The sequence below is a fragment of the Asterias rubens genome, chromosome 10 (assembly GCF_902459465.1).
Source record: "Asterias rubens chromosome 10, eAstRub1.3, whole genome shotgun sequence".
In the NCBI taxonomy this organism is placed as follows: Eukaryota; Metazoa; Echinodermata; class Asteroidea; order Forcipulatida; family Asteriidae; genus Asterias; species Asterias rubens.
Genome location: NC_047071.1, coordinates 18,775,127 through 18,789,323, shown reverse-complemented (window position 1 = coordinate 18,789,323; position 14,197 = coordinate 18,775,127). Strand labels below are relative to the sequence as shown.

Genomic DNA, 14,197 nt, shown 5'->3' with positions numbered 1-14,197 from the left:
CAAGAGTAGATTCATCAATTATAAGTAATCCTACAAGCTGATTGGGGGTAGAAATGCAAAGAGTGTACCACTTACATGTCAACCTGACGTCCAAGGATACATACGGGGTAATTTGTCAATTAGATTGCAAACTGAACAAAAATCGATCGAGCTCCCCTTATACATTCGAGGGAGGAGGCGAAGAAAAAAAAAACCTGATTCGCTTCTGGCGAACTTACATTGAGAAGGTTTTTTAATCACGGGGCCTGTCATTCCCTAAAGTTTGACTCGTGGTAAAGTGTTATTCTCATACTAGGTCTTGTAACACATGGTTGTCGATACAACATGATTCCTCGTGTGGCTGTATGACGTGCTTCCTCGTATCGTCTGAAGATAGTTTGTTTTTGTCAATACGTGCATAAATGTTGACTAAACATACATCAAACCTTTAATTGTGTAGTACACTTTGTGTTTGAAGTATTCGTTGTGTTTGTCCGTCGTCATATTCTAATGTAAAACAAGAATAAGTAAAAAGAGAACACAAAGAGATAAAGCAAGAGAGAGATGAAGTGAATTGTGTTTATTTGAAATGTATAGCACTGAACAAAATGTATGCGACATTGTTACGGTTGGATGTTCAAGTATTGTCTTTAAAAGCAAGTTACCGCAATGTGAAGGTGCCTGTGTCAACAAAACATAATGTAGATACAATCAATATCGATCAAATAAACACTCAATCAAAAGCAGAACATAACGAGTATACAATCGTTGTCGGCAACTTGCTATTTTGTTTAGATTAAAAACACACAAAACCAAACTCGCCCTTTCTGTTATGCGCCATCCTTGACAACTGACACCATATCATATTATCGTTTGGTGGATAATGTATCAGGTTAGAATAACTCATTTTCTTTGATGATGACTCTAAGAATGAATGAGGACTTTACCCTCGAACAGCTTTTCCTTCTCCTTTTCTTATACTTTGTAAGCAATTGAGCGCTCCTGCGTGAGAAATCCAATGTTAACAACTGCTGTTTTTTTCTTGAAGTTGTTATTTTCTTCATTGAATTAAGTGTATTCAAAACCCATCTCGATGTTCCTTTTGTCCTTAACCCAACAAATCAATGCTACCTATTGTTAGTTACGTACTATGATCCATGTCGGCATATTCAAGAGACTAATGTAAATCAGCGTATGTTTTTGACCAGTTCGCTCAAAAGGGGTGGCCCTAAGCTTGAAACGAGTACATTGGAGCGAATGGAAAACGCGGACTGCCAACAACGAGGCGTAAAGTGTTGTTGATCTTTGACCCATGGTTTTCTCGCGCACAGCTTGATGGAAATTTGATTGTCTTCTCTTTAAACATGAACAATGTTTCCCTCTTGTCCACATTGAATTCTCAGAACATAGTAGCCCGTCATGCTTGATGTGTTAATTACATGCGATGGTTCTCCAAAAAAGCATTCTTTTAAAGAAACGTCGACACTTATAGTCTTAAAGGGTGTATGTTTTTTTGTATAGGACAAAAAACACAATGTCCACAGATTTACACTAAACTTACACAGTTTGAAGATAATGATAGTAAAAGGCTTGCTTGAAAATATTACTTGCTGAGGTGCTGTAGTTTGTATGATACAAACATTATTTTAAGCATTTACAAACGTATAAAAACTACATCACCTCAGTAAGTAATATTTGAAGGGAAGCTTTCCACTATCATTATCTCGGCTAACCCTGGAAGTTTAATGTCAATCTATGGATATTTTGAAAACAGTACCCACATCCTTTAAACACACAATACACTAACGGTAATTACTCAAACTAGTTATTAACATAAACACTTACTTGGTAACGAGCAATAAAGAGCTATTGGTAATAAACAACACTGTGATAATTCTCTTTTTAACAAGAGGTAATACTTCTAACTAAAACTTTGGAATCCGATAAATGCTTCAGGTCTGGTCCCTTTCTCGTACATCTGAAACCACTCTGCAATGAAGGTGTTTTTCTTTCAATAATATTTTCTTACAAATTCGATGATCAATTGAGCAAAACATTTTCACAGCTTTGTTATCGTATGCATCAAACAATTGTATTGATAGGCCTACATCAGTGTGCGAAAAAAAAAAATAAAAATAAAACTACAATTACCAAACGTGCCCAATGCCTCTATCAGCCGTTTGCTTCTAACACCGCCTTAGCACAGATTGCCCAGCAAATGAAAATGTAGAGTGTCTAGCGCAGCACTCAATTAAGCTTTACACATCTACTCAGATATTATTATTATATGATTATTTTCTGTCATCTGAAGGGTCTATGCGAAAGAGTTGATACGTGTGTGTGTGTGTGTGTCTGTTCATGGAGATATAACTCTTCGAGGCGAAATACTTTATTATAGCCATTTAATTGAAGATAGTGCACCATGAGGTTTTAAGTGCAGTGTATTTGGAAATAAGAGGTTTCACGAAGAAGTAATATCTAGGTCGACACAGATAGGCTAAGTGTATATTATGCATGTCGTATACAACCTGTATCAAATGACTAAAGAGCAGTAACATACAACTTGCTTAGTTGATGTCTCCAACACTCCATTTATTTCCTATATGCTAACTATTTTGCGATTTTCGAGCAACCTATTTAACTCTAAACACATACAATTAAACTCTAAAGACGAACAGAGTACACTGTTCTAAACGTCGAAACCACATCGGCTTTTTTCAAAGTCAACACTCCCGTATCATAAATTGAATATTATGGTTGTATTGGCTATACCCGAAAGGATTTGTAGTAAATCCTTAATTTCAACAACATACCAATCTTCAAATACCACTTATCATGTTTGCTAACCGAGTTGAGTTCTGGGGATTGATACGTTTATTGAGAGGATTTTCAGTTCTCACTTGCCTTCAATTAAAACCCAGAAAACATCCCCATTGTTCAGTTTGTGTGCCAATAGTGCCAATACATTGTTATTCGGATTCACAAGGCTGTTCGGATTGACATGTCGAAACTAAAGTATTTTGCCATTTGTCTATTCGAGAGTGCGGGGTTGTTCCATTTTAAATAGCATGACCATTATTAGAGACATATGCGATATAACAATGCAGAGTTACTGTCAACTAAAACTTTGAACAGTGAAGCTACTTTGGCTGAGTTGACCTGTCCTAGGCTTTACGCTACGCTCCTTATCCCTTCACAAATTGGCCTGAAACCTTCCATTATGGGCAAGATCTAGCATGATGATGTCTCCACACCGGAGGAAATTTGATACAGTTACAAAAGCCCAGATGAAATGCATCCATTTTTGCGAACCTGCAAATTGTCCCCCGATAAATCGCATCGCGAAGGTAGGATTTATTGTGGGTTAATACCCCCCTTCTCGAAGCACCTCTCACTTCTCTTCTTTATCGAGCTGCCCTCTAAAATGGGAATCCTCCGACCAGAATTGCAAGATTAAGCACGGAATGGAACTTAAAGGAGAACCTTTCATCATAACAGGCCCTACTCCACATTTCGCAAGCCACATTTGTTGAGAGATATGTTTATGTTTTCGGACAAATTTCACTTTTATCTCATTCCACAACTTTGATATGAAATTAACATAATACAAGCTTATTTCCTTTTGACGTTTGTTCAACATCCCCGCATTACGGTTTTTTTTCCCCTCCACGGTTAACAGTAAAGCCCGATCATGTTGCATATTTGGGACCTATTTCCAAATTAAATCACATATTTCTTAAGAAAAATAGAAACGCATTAAAAGCAAAAATCTACTGCATCGTAGAACACACTTTTATTGAATTATTGATTGAGTGGCACACGGGGTGACTTGGAGTATATAAGGTATGTGCAATTTTAACTAAGTTAAATCATGGAACATCTAACTTCTCCGTTTTGGTCGCCTGTGAAATTAAATCTCGGTGTTCACAACTTCCAGCTGACATGACATACGAAAGAGTTATCCAAGGCCACGTACTTCGTCTGCCAACAACATTCCATGTGCATGTAAAGGGAAGCACTCTACAGAGTGATTTACAAAATGAAACAAAAAGACACAGACATAAAGGTGACATTGTTGACAAAGAAAGCAGCAACGGATAGCATTACCCTAAACAACGTTAACGCCAACGCCAACGCCAACGCATATACCAACGCCGATGCCAACTCTATCGCAAACGCAACGGCAACGGCGACTATTGGCATCAATAATGACAACGGCAACGCCAATGGCGACGACAAATGCAACGCCGACGCCATTGCATTGACGATGGTAAAGGCAACGGTAAGTTCGAATACAACTGCAACGTCAACGTCAACGCCCAGGAGTGGTGACGACAACGGCGACGGAAGCACCGGCTATGACATCCGTAAAGATAACGGCATCGGCAACTGCAACGACATCGACACTGACAACACCTCAGCCAATGCCATCGCAATGGTTAACACAACGGTAACGGCAACTGCAACCCCACTACTTCGAATATGACTGCATCGGCAACGCCAACGCCAACGCCAACGCCAACGCCAATCCAACAATGACGACATCTGCAACGGCCATGACATCAGCAACGATAAGGACGACGCTGACAACGGTTACTGCAACAACGACGCTAAAAAGGCAAAAATGCTAAAACGGCAGCGATAACGGCATCCGCGAGTGCAAACGCATTGGCAAAAGCATCGCCATTGCCAGCACTAACAGCGACGAAAACTGCACCGGCAAAAACAGAGAAAGCGCAAAATTAAAACAGAAAGTAAAACACGGCAAAACGGGGGAATGAATAGAAGAACAAACAACAACAGTTAAAAATTTGCCGCAACGATAAATAAACTAAACCACAGTATACGTATGAATTTATTTTGGGGTAGGTTCCCTATCCTGTTCAATTTTTTTTTGACATTATGTGTGTGGCGTAAGCTGTTCTCGCTACATACGAAATAAGAATAAAGACTGCACCAAAATTCAAGAATTGATAAATTACATTCCCTTCCAATTATGTTCAATTCTTTTTGAGAAAAACATGACGCTTCGTGATATTTGACATTTTAGACACACATTGCAAAAAAAACATGCCGTGCGGCAAGGATCGGAATTTATGTTATATGCGGCAAAATTGAAAACAGGAATATGTACAGGCCCTCAGGCTTTCACGTAGTGCGTGACTTTTATATTGTCAACAATCAACTTTAACAAGAAGCCTTTCCTTTGGATAGTGTCATAGTTAATCTCCAGTTACGCTATAGTCGTAAGTCTGCTCCATAATCTTGTTGCAAACGCAAATGTCACATAAGCACTGTAGCGCATAGTATATCATTGGTAAAGTGGCGTATGTTATATCATTTTGTGAAATTACATAATGGCAAATAAAGTGACACGTCGGTTATACTTTATATCTTAATCACAGAAACTATTATGTAATATGTCGCAGAGCTTCCTGACAATTAAACTGGTATTTAGTAAATCAATATTAAAAAAAAAAAAAAAAACGTGTGATTTTTGTCAGTTAGGTCAGTTCTTGATATGAGCGACGAAATGCAAACTCGAATATGACGTAATGTTCACCGGCCTTACGGTTTAACAATCGTGTCTTTGTGTTTGATAAAATGGTTGTGTGTATGCTTTGTCACTGACGGAGAGTATTAAGGATGCAAACAAAGCAAACATGTTCAATGAAGACATAAATGGGGGCAGGAAACCTTTAATTCAACAACGTGTCAGAATACCCAGTACGGGTTTCATGTTACGTGAGAGGAAATGTTCAAACAACTGAAGCATGACACCAGTTATAACCCCTGCCTGTTAAAGGGGAAGGGGGTGTCAAACCCACCCACCAGGGTCGCCTCCCATGCCACTTGATTGAAAGCCGAAGCAGGGAAACTGCGACATCCAGTTCACAACCCAGATATAAACTTCGTGTGATAATGCGTTGAGAAACTGCACTTAGACAGAGCCGTGCATTTGTACATCAATGCCTCCGATTTAACCCATTCAAGGTTTATTGTATTACACTCTAACAGACGCTCAAATCACAACAGCATTTTAGTTCACACCAGCGGACACTTTTCTTTAAAACCTCTCCTCCCCTAAAAAGTAATGAAATGTTATCCCCGCACCGATGCTTCTCCTGTCGTCGTCGCAGGGAAAGAAACACTAAAAAACGGTTTTACCTTGGGAGAGAGTGAGAGCGAAAACCTAGCGACACCCGCGTGAGCCGCTGTTGTTTTAATTGATCAGGCGGTAGCTCAGAAGCCAAATGTAATATTACGGAAAAGCCCTACGCAAAATAACCGACGGCGAGCAATCTATTTCGTGTAGGGGTGTAAAACGAAGACCCGTGTTATACCGTCTCGTGTGCTTTGATATAAAAGAAAGCCCCTTTCATCGCTACGTGAACATATGATATTCTGACAACGGACCGTAGAAGAAGATTATATATGCTCTCGTGTTATAAATTTCTGCTTCGTACACCGCGGATGTTTTTTCAAAGGTTACATCGCCAGAAGGGTCCCCGGTTCTTAAGCCCACGGTTGGCACTCTGGAGTGTGCAAGTATTTGTGTTGAATAAAATTAAAGCCCGCATCGCTGTGCACAGTCATGTGAGGGAGTTACAAAGGCTGTGTACAACAATACAGACCGGTTATAAAGTTATTGGGTTGCTAGTTATTAATAGCAGCCATGCCCGTGATGAATGCCATCATCTAACAAAAGGAATAACTCCATTTTGTACCCAATTTCAATCAAAACCACCAGATATTAAATTTAAAGAGAAGAATCGAAAGAAGAAAAATCCATTAGCTTTATTGAAAGATATTCAGAGCTGCATTAAAAGGTCTGAAATAAACGTATGGCGGTTGCTACATCCCACACAGCCGCATGCATTCATTTCAATTGATGAGATGGATAAAGAGACGCACACGTTAATGAAGTGAGCGACTATTTTTGGTTTTTCAGCCGCAGTTTTGTCCCAGTTCTCAAATTTGTACTCTACTGCTGCTGATTTGGTAATGACTGCTACATTAAGATGGCTGGTTGATGTGAGTGACCCCGACTTATTGATCAGGCCCTTTATAATGATCTCAACCTGATTAGATTGAGGTTATCTTGACTATAATGGCTCGTTTACTAGTCACGCACAACCATGCTTTGCATCTTAAGAGGGGACAGAGCGGTTATTGTAAAAAAATAAAAATGAGTAACATTTGTAATAGGTTTCTCTTTTGAAAATGTCAGAGGGAGGTAACAGATGAAAAATGAAAAAGCTGTATTATAGATGTATGTATATTAGGTTTGCGGCTTACCATGTGTGTATCTACTTGCTGGGTAGATCATGTTCTTTTGAGACCTTGTCTTGCTTTATATTTTACTACCGCGAAGTAAATTTCCGGAAATCAAATGCCGAAATAGGGCTTGCAGGCCTGAAGTCTTTTTTCAGACTCAAATATTTTAGTGGGAAATTACCCCTCTCTCAAAAGCTGCGTTTACTCCTGTGGGAGTCGTTCCTAACACTGCACACTGTCAACGGCTCCCCTGTTCTCGTTACCGAGTACGTTACTATGCTAATACAAATTTTGGGATAAAACATTACCAAAAGTGTCCACAGCCCTTCATGTCTACTCATACAAGTGTATAGTTAATAGTTCAGCGTTAACTTAACATCATTCAGCCTCTCGAGCTATTTTATTTCACAGCTGCTAATGTTTTCCCTACTGCGAGGCTAACACTAATTTGCTCCCCTTTTCAATTACAGAGGGCTCCAAATATAACAAATTTTTGGTTTTTCAGCCGCAGTTTTGTCCCAACCGGTGAACATTTAGTTCCAAACGGTGGTAGCGTTTTCGAGATCATATTGCTGACAATCTGGAGTGGTAATGCCCACGCAGGAAAACACGTCTGTAATTGGAATGCACCATACTATGGGCAACTTTTTTACGATGTAGCTTCTCTATTTTGGTGGATAAACAGTGATAACCCTTGTTCCGTAACCGCATAACTTCAAAGTGAAACGTTTAAAAACAATGCATTATGATACTATGCAAAGCTGCCGTACCTCACACAAAGCAAGTTTTTAATATTAAAATACATACGCAGCAGTTGAAGGTTTACTATTTTGTTTTTGTCTAACTCCCATACTCTTATTATTTAGTCGCGTACTAATCTGTTATTGGTAATTTGACGTGCACTCGCCTTTTCGCACCTCGGCAACATCGAATTAAGTAGGCCGGCCCATGCGTTCCGCTGTAGAGTTAGCTTTTTGTTATGGTGTTTTCTTTAGTTTGCTCGCCTTTCACTTCAATTTCCATCGGGCCGACGGGCCCCTATTTTGTATAGGACAGGGGACAGAAAGGAAAAGTATGCCTCCTTTTGTGTAATGCTGTCGTTTACTGTGAAGTTGTTTTTGATTTCCCGGGGCGGGTTCAGACTACCTAAATGGGGCACGTTAATGAAAGTATAGTTCTGAGCAGTAAAGAGTATAATTCAACCGGCTTGTTGGACGAAAATTCCCCCTAGCTCGTAGCGAGAGAGAGGGAGAGAGGGCGAGTTAAACAAAGATGATGGAGATTACCAGACCTAAGAGCTAGACGATATCAATTTGAGATAAAGACGAGAGGCTTCCTCCATGCAAAAATCTAATCAGAATATATCAAAAATTGCCCCATACATCTACGACTCTTGCTGGAAGTGGGCTCTACATCTCTCATGGAGATGGTTGAGGGAATTTTGGTCTAATCAAGACGGGGCCAGTTGGGATGAAGTCCTGTTTAATAAACAATTTAATTCTGCTTTTTATTCTGGGTCTTATTCGCGGACCAGGTTATAGCGGTTTTCACCTTGCTAACACTGTTTTCTGTTATCTGCTCTTGATCCACTCCCTTAGATTAAAATAGCTCTACGTCTACTCGGCGAGTGGTTCAAAGGCAAAGCTGAGTGCGTTTTAAATTTTGAAATGAAAAGTGGTTGAAGAATGTTTTTATAATAAACCAAAGACAGAATGACCCACTGCCACGTTTATCTATTCGAACTTCTAAACCCAGTTTCATAGCACTGCCTAATGGTAGGCAACTTCTCGTGCTTACTGTAGCTGACAAATTTACTAAGGAGGTAGCGTATTTCACAGGTTAGCAGGAACACTACACGGTCATGTTTTGCGTTCACCGCATTGCGCACTGTGACGTTATTTATTTATGGAAAGTAAACACACAATTTTGCCATTTTTGTCCTTCCCCTTTGTTCCTGTGTACGTCTTCGTTGAGTTGAATTAAACACCTTCTCAAGGGCTTTATAATTGTTTCATAAAGTACATAAACCCCAGCGACGACTTCTTAGATGCTGTGTCACTGTACCTCGGAGTCTCTTTAAAGATACCCACCGCGCTCCTGCATACACACTATTATCCACTAGTGGCGAACCACATCGATAATTTGTTTGCTCAAAACGAATAAACGAACATGAAATGGATTCATTTGATTGGTAATGGTAGCTCGTACGGTCGGTGTTCCTTGTCTTGAATCGATCCGAAACAAACCAGAAATTGATATGCGGTACACCGCCACTTCGAACACTATCCTTGCAAAATACATATTTGGTTATTATGGAACCTTGATATCCCCACATCTTGTCCTTTCGGGAAGACTGGCGCTTAAGAGTCAAATTTTGCATTATTGCCGCCACTCAAGAACGCTACGTGACCAACAACTTCTTTACCTTAACGCTGAGTTTAACGTCATGCCCTTTACTGGCAGCACCTCGTTGAAGGCACGTGCGCATCTCATCAAGTACGGTTCCGTCCCGGAGGGGATCAGGAACATTCCTCGATGTTACTACTCGCTTTTTCCGGAACTTTTTTTTCTTCTTGATCTAATTGGGCATTGCATAGAGTGATTTTTTTCAAAATTTGGATGGACACGACTTCGCATGGTTGTCAAGTATTTTTCTGGATTTTACCTGTGACTTCTTCAGGAAATTCGTGTCAAAATAGTAGCAAAGGGAAGCGTTAATTTGTTGATTCGTTTTGCTGATTTAACTTTATGTATGCCCACAGGCTCACTCATCGTGGCATTCGAAGAAGCGCGGTCAAATATAAACTCTCAACTATCGTTTCATTTTGTTTAGCACCAGTTTTGGGATGTTGTAGTGTTCACACGTCGATAAACGTGAACTAACACGGCATAAAAAAATGTGGAGTCAAGTTGTCGACTCTACAAAATGGCCGACCGTGTTAGTTCGCATCATAAAAACCACTGATTTTCGCGGCATAACTGTGTGGATCGTTATATTTTACTTCACTTTTTGACCTCCATCGAAGACCATTTCGCCCGATGCAAGGCAACAGTGTCCCTTTAAACGAGCGACTGAAGTGACTTCGCTAGGCAGACTTATTGTGGTCGATTGGAACTCAAGCGAATCATTGGCCATTGTCAAAACAAACATTTTGCTACAACAATACAATTTTATTGATTGTTGTAGTCCCAAGGGACCAAAGAGTATCACAATAACGGGGAATATGCATTTTAACGGGTAGTAAATCGTGCTTGACTTTGAGTTAAAATGAGCATAACATTTCGGCAAATATGCACGCGCATTATTTTGGAGTAAATGAAGAAATGTGAAGTCGACGCACGCCCGGGTCTTGAAGTTTGATTGGAACACTTATTGGTTAGGCACGGATGCGACTCTCTTTAATATGATAAGTAATTGCAAATAAAGAAAACTTGAAACTTTTTCCACTTTGAAAGTGAAAGAAAATAAAGGGAAAGGATTGTTGTTGCAGATCAAAATATAATTTACACAAAGCCGACACTGTTCGTCTTTTTGTATTATGTTGCCGTCCTACTTGCGTTTGATTTGACTTTGACATTTTATAGTTTCAAGGGATGCATAGTAATTCAAAGCCTGTTCATCTCCAATTTCAGCTGCGGTTGTCACTCTGAAAATAATATGTCATGGTTCATTGTTTTGAAATAGTATCATGTCCTTGTCATTGTATACTCGTTGATGGTGTGTTTTTGGGTGTGTCTTTTTACACGTTACTTCAAATGGCGGATAACAACGAAGGGAGGACATCTTAAAGCCTCCATTTTCACGTTTTGGTCAGTTTGACCGCAATCTGCACTGCAAAAACTGGGGTCGTGTTAAATTGATTATACTGGTATATGGGACAACACCGACACGGTGTTAATTTCACCAACGATGGAGTAATGTGGATAAACAACACCAGGTTGATGTTGTCACATGTATATATCATGGAGAAACAATTAATCAATTAAAACCCATGTTTTTGTAGTGTGTGTCAGGCTACAGGTTCAGGCTACCCTGGGACACATAACACAGACCATGGACTTTGTAGTTCTAACCAATAACACAACGTGTTAAATATAATAACGAAATAATAACGAAAACTTATATGGCGCCAAAGTCCACCTAAAAAACGCTCAAGGCGCTGTATCAAGTTTTTGTTTGGCTGGCAGTGGCTTAATTTAGCGCGTTTACAAGAGTGCTAACAAGACACATGCAACAATTAAAGCCACAACTTCACGTTATGTTAACATATTGTTTCGGTCAGCATCAATAGTTTGGTCCCTGGGGGATCTTAAAACCAAACCGTGATGAATGTCAAGTCAATGTCCGTCTTTTGATTATTGCTTTTTCGTTTTGTAACAGGTAGCGGTCCAGGCAACATGCTGTACCCTGACAGCGATGTCAATAGACAGGTATCTCCTTATCGTTCACGCTGTCAAATCAAGAAAAACTAGAACGACGACTAGGGCCATCATAGTCAACGTGGCAGTCTGGATTGGTAGGTCATTTCTTTATCTAGGGCAAAGGGATTTATGTGCGCAAATTATAGACTCAACGTAAACTGTGATTGAAATTTACATTGAGTGGCACTAATTTATCGAGTTACTTGAAGAAAATGCAGTTCTTTAAGAACATATGGTCCTTTACCTTTTCTTGTTTGGCAATATTGATTCTTGATTTTACTTTGACTATCCACTCAGCATGTTTTGTTCGGGCAATGAAGTACTTCTCTTGATCTAGCATATTTAGAAGATGACAAGCACAATTTGAAATTTGAGAACACCGATTTACATTTCATTAGGGAAATAATGAGTTTGATGGTAGTGAAAGGTTTGCCATGATACTGAAGTGTGTGATTTGCAATGATTACCAATGGAGGAAATGTTCATTTGCTTTCAAATTGGTTTCAGTTTGCAACGAAATTAGGATAGCAATTAAAGGGGGAAAGAATGGCTTATCATCTTGTTTTATCTTTTGTAATCATTTAAAGCTGTACTTACCGTTGTATTTTGTTTCCAGCACGCAAAGAAGTTTTGATAACAATTTAGGGGCCACATTTGTACTTTCCCTTGCATTCTGTTTCTTCAAGGATCCCCCTTTCAGCCATAGAGTTACGCCTATTACACATTATAAGATGATCTGTATATCTAAGACTAAGAAACATTGCTTGCTTTGTCAGCAGAACGTTGTTTGAAATACCATGAATTAACCACATCAAAGCTTTTAAATTGTATCGTTAAACTCTTTTAATTTAAAATTAACATTGTTTAAATGGGGCAGGGCGGAGGCATTTATTTCTTTAACATTGTCTTTCCGTTACTGTTGTCTTTCAAATAAATGTACATAACTTTGTGCATCCTACAAGTAGCGTGTCTCTGCTTAGTGGTTCAAATCACCGGTTCCAACTCCGGCGTTTCTGATCAGCAGAGTGCGGGTGCGTTTGGCGAATGATGCACTCCATGCTAAGACACGTAAGCCAAGATGCTTCGTCCTTCGGATGGAACGTATAACCGTTGGTCCCGTGTGCCGTGTATCACAAGTAAAATAACCCAGTGCGCTTGTTGAAAAGAGAAGCGGTTCGCCCCGATGTTCCTGGTTTGATCGACAGCATATAGCGTAAGGTCAGATCACAATTCCCATTATAATTCATACGTAGTCCCACCCTTGCAAGAAAACACCTTTAAAGCGCCCGGGCGTCTCTGAATGATGGATATGCGCGCTATAAACTACTAAATGTATTATTGTTACATGCCATTCACAAGTACCCGGAGAGTAATTTGACGAATTGAGGAGGACAACGAAAAGGTCGAGGAAAGAAAAAAGAACGGAAACATTATCCACTTACTCAAAAGTGTGTGTTTATTTTGGAAGGCGCATCAAATCGGATTTGCGGAAGATGTGATTGATAAAGAATAACGCGTCCTTAGTTCTTGTAAAAGATTGCAACATTTTATATTTAAGGTTAGGCTGACACAAATAAAGCATTCCGACCTTTATTTTGTGCCTTAATAATCCCCGGTCAAAGTGAAAGAGAAACTAAGTCAATAACAATCAACGTTCTCCATTGTATGTATATAAATCATGGTCAAACTGAACTCTGCATCAGCAAAATCGATGGAGCGTTCGGAGGACGATCGAATTCTAGAGATAACAGTATTTGTTCCCCCCCCCCCCCCCCCCCCCTCGGGTGAACCCCGCGACAAACCTTTTTCCGTTCTTGGTTTGCAAGTAGTTGTATACTAATATACGTACGCTACAGATTGTGTAAGTACGGGTTTACCCATTCAATGTGTTGCATCCCAGTGGATACTTGTTTTGTTATTTCCTTGGACGCTGTAGTTAAGAACCTCCCATTGCATTTATGAAACATGTTGAGCATCCCTGTCTTTAAAATTCCCTTAGTGAAACCCTTTGTTTTTAATCTTATGTTTTGTTCCGGGTCTCTTCAAGGTAGTAAATATGACATCATTTGGATTTGACCGATGACAGTATTAGTGACAAACAAGATTCCCACTTGCAACTTATGAAGTGAATTTGTGAGACGCTTGTTCGGTTTCGGCTTCAGGCCTTCCTCCTCGCCTCATTCACCATGAATAAAACCGGTTCATACTTCATGTGGATGCGAATGCGATACCAATGGTGACGTCACCAATTCGCAACAATTGAAATGTGCTGAATTCCTGGGACACTTTCGCAGCAAAAACGGGGTTGTGACGTCAACATTCGTATCACATTCGCTAGAAGTATGGACCGGGCTTAACGTTTAATGTGCTGCGTTCTGGTCGTTAAGAGAGGTTGATTTGCTGCACAGAATGCAACATGATATCAACATATGGATATGCACGCTTTTTAAGTATGTGTCGTTTATGTTTTCAATAATAATGCTTATGTCTGCCTATGTTCATAGCAGTCTTGTAGTTA

The 14,197-nt window shown here is 39.7% G+C and overlaps 1 protein-coding gene across 2 annotated transcripts in view; it reads left to right on the top strand.

The window, feature by feature from the left end:
• LOC117295759 (G-protein coupled receptor 54-like) overlaps window positions 1–14,197 on the top strand; it is a 66,439-nt gene that overhangs the window by 26,395 nt on the left and 25,847 nt on the right. For both annotated transcript variants that reach the window (XM_033778496.1, XM_033778495.1), the window contains exon 3: window positions 11,639–11,774. In XM_033778496.1, coding sequence (XP_033634387.1) covers window positions 11,639–11,774 — 136 coding nt within the window. The remainder of the gene's footprint in view (window positions 1–11,638; window positions 11,775–14,197) is intronic.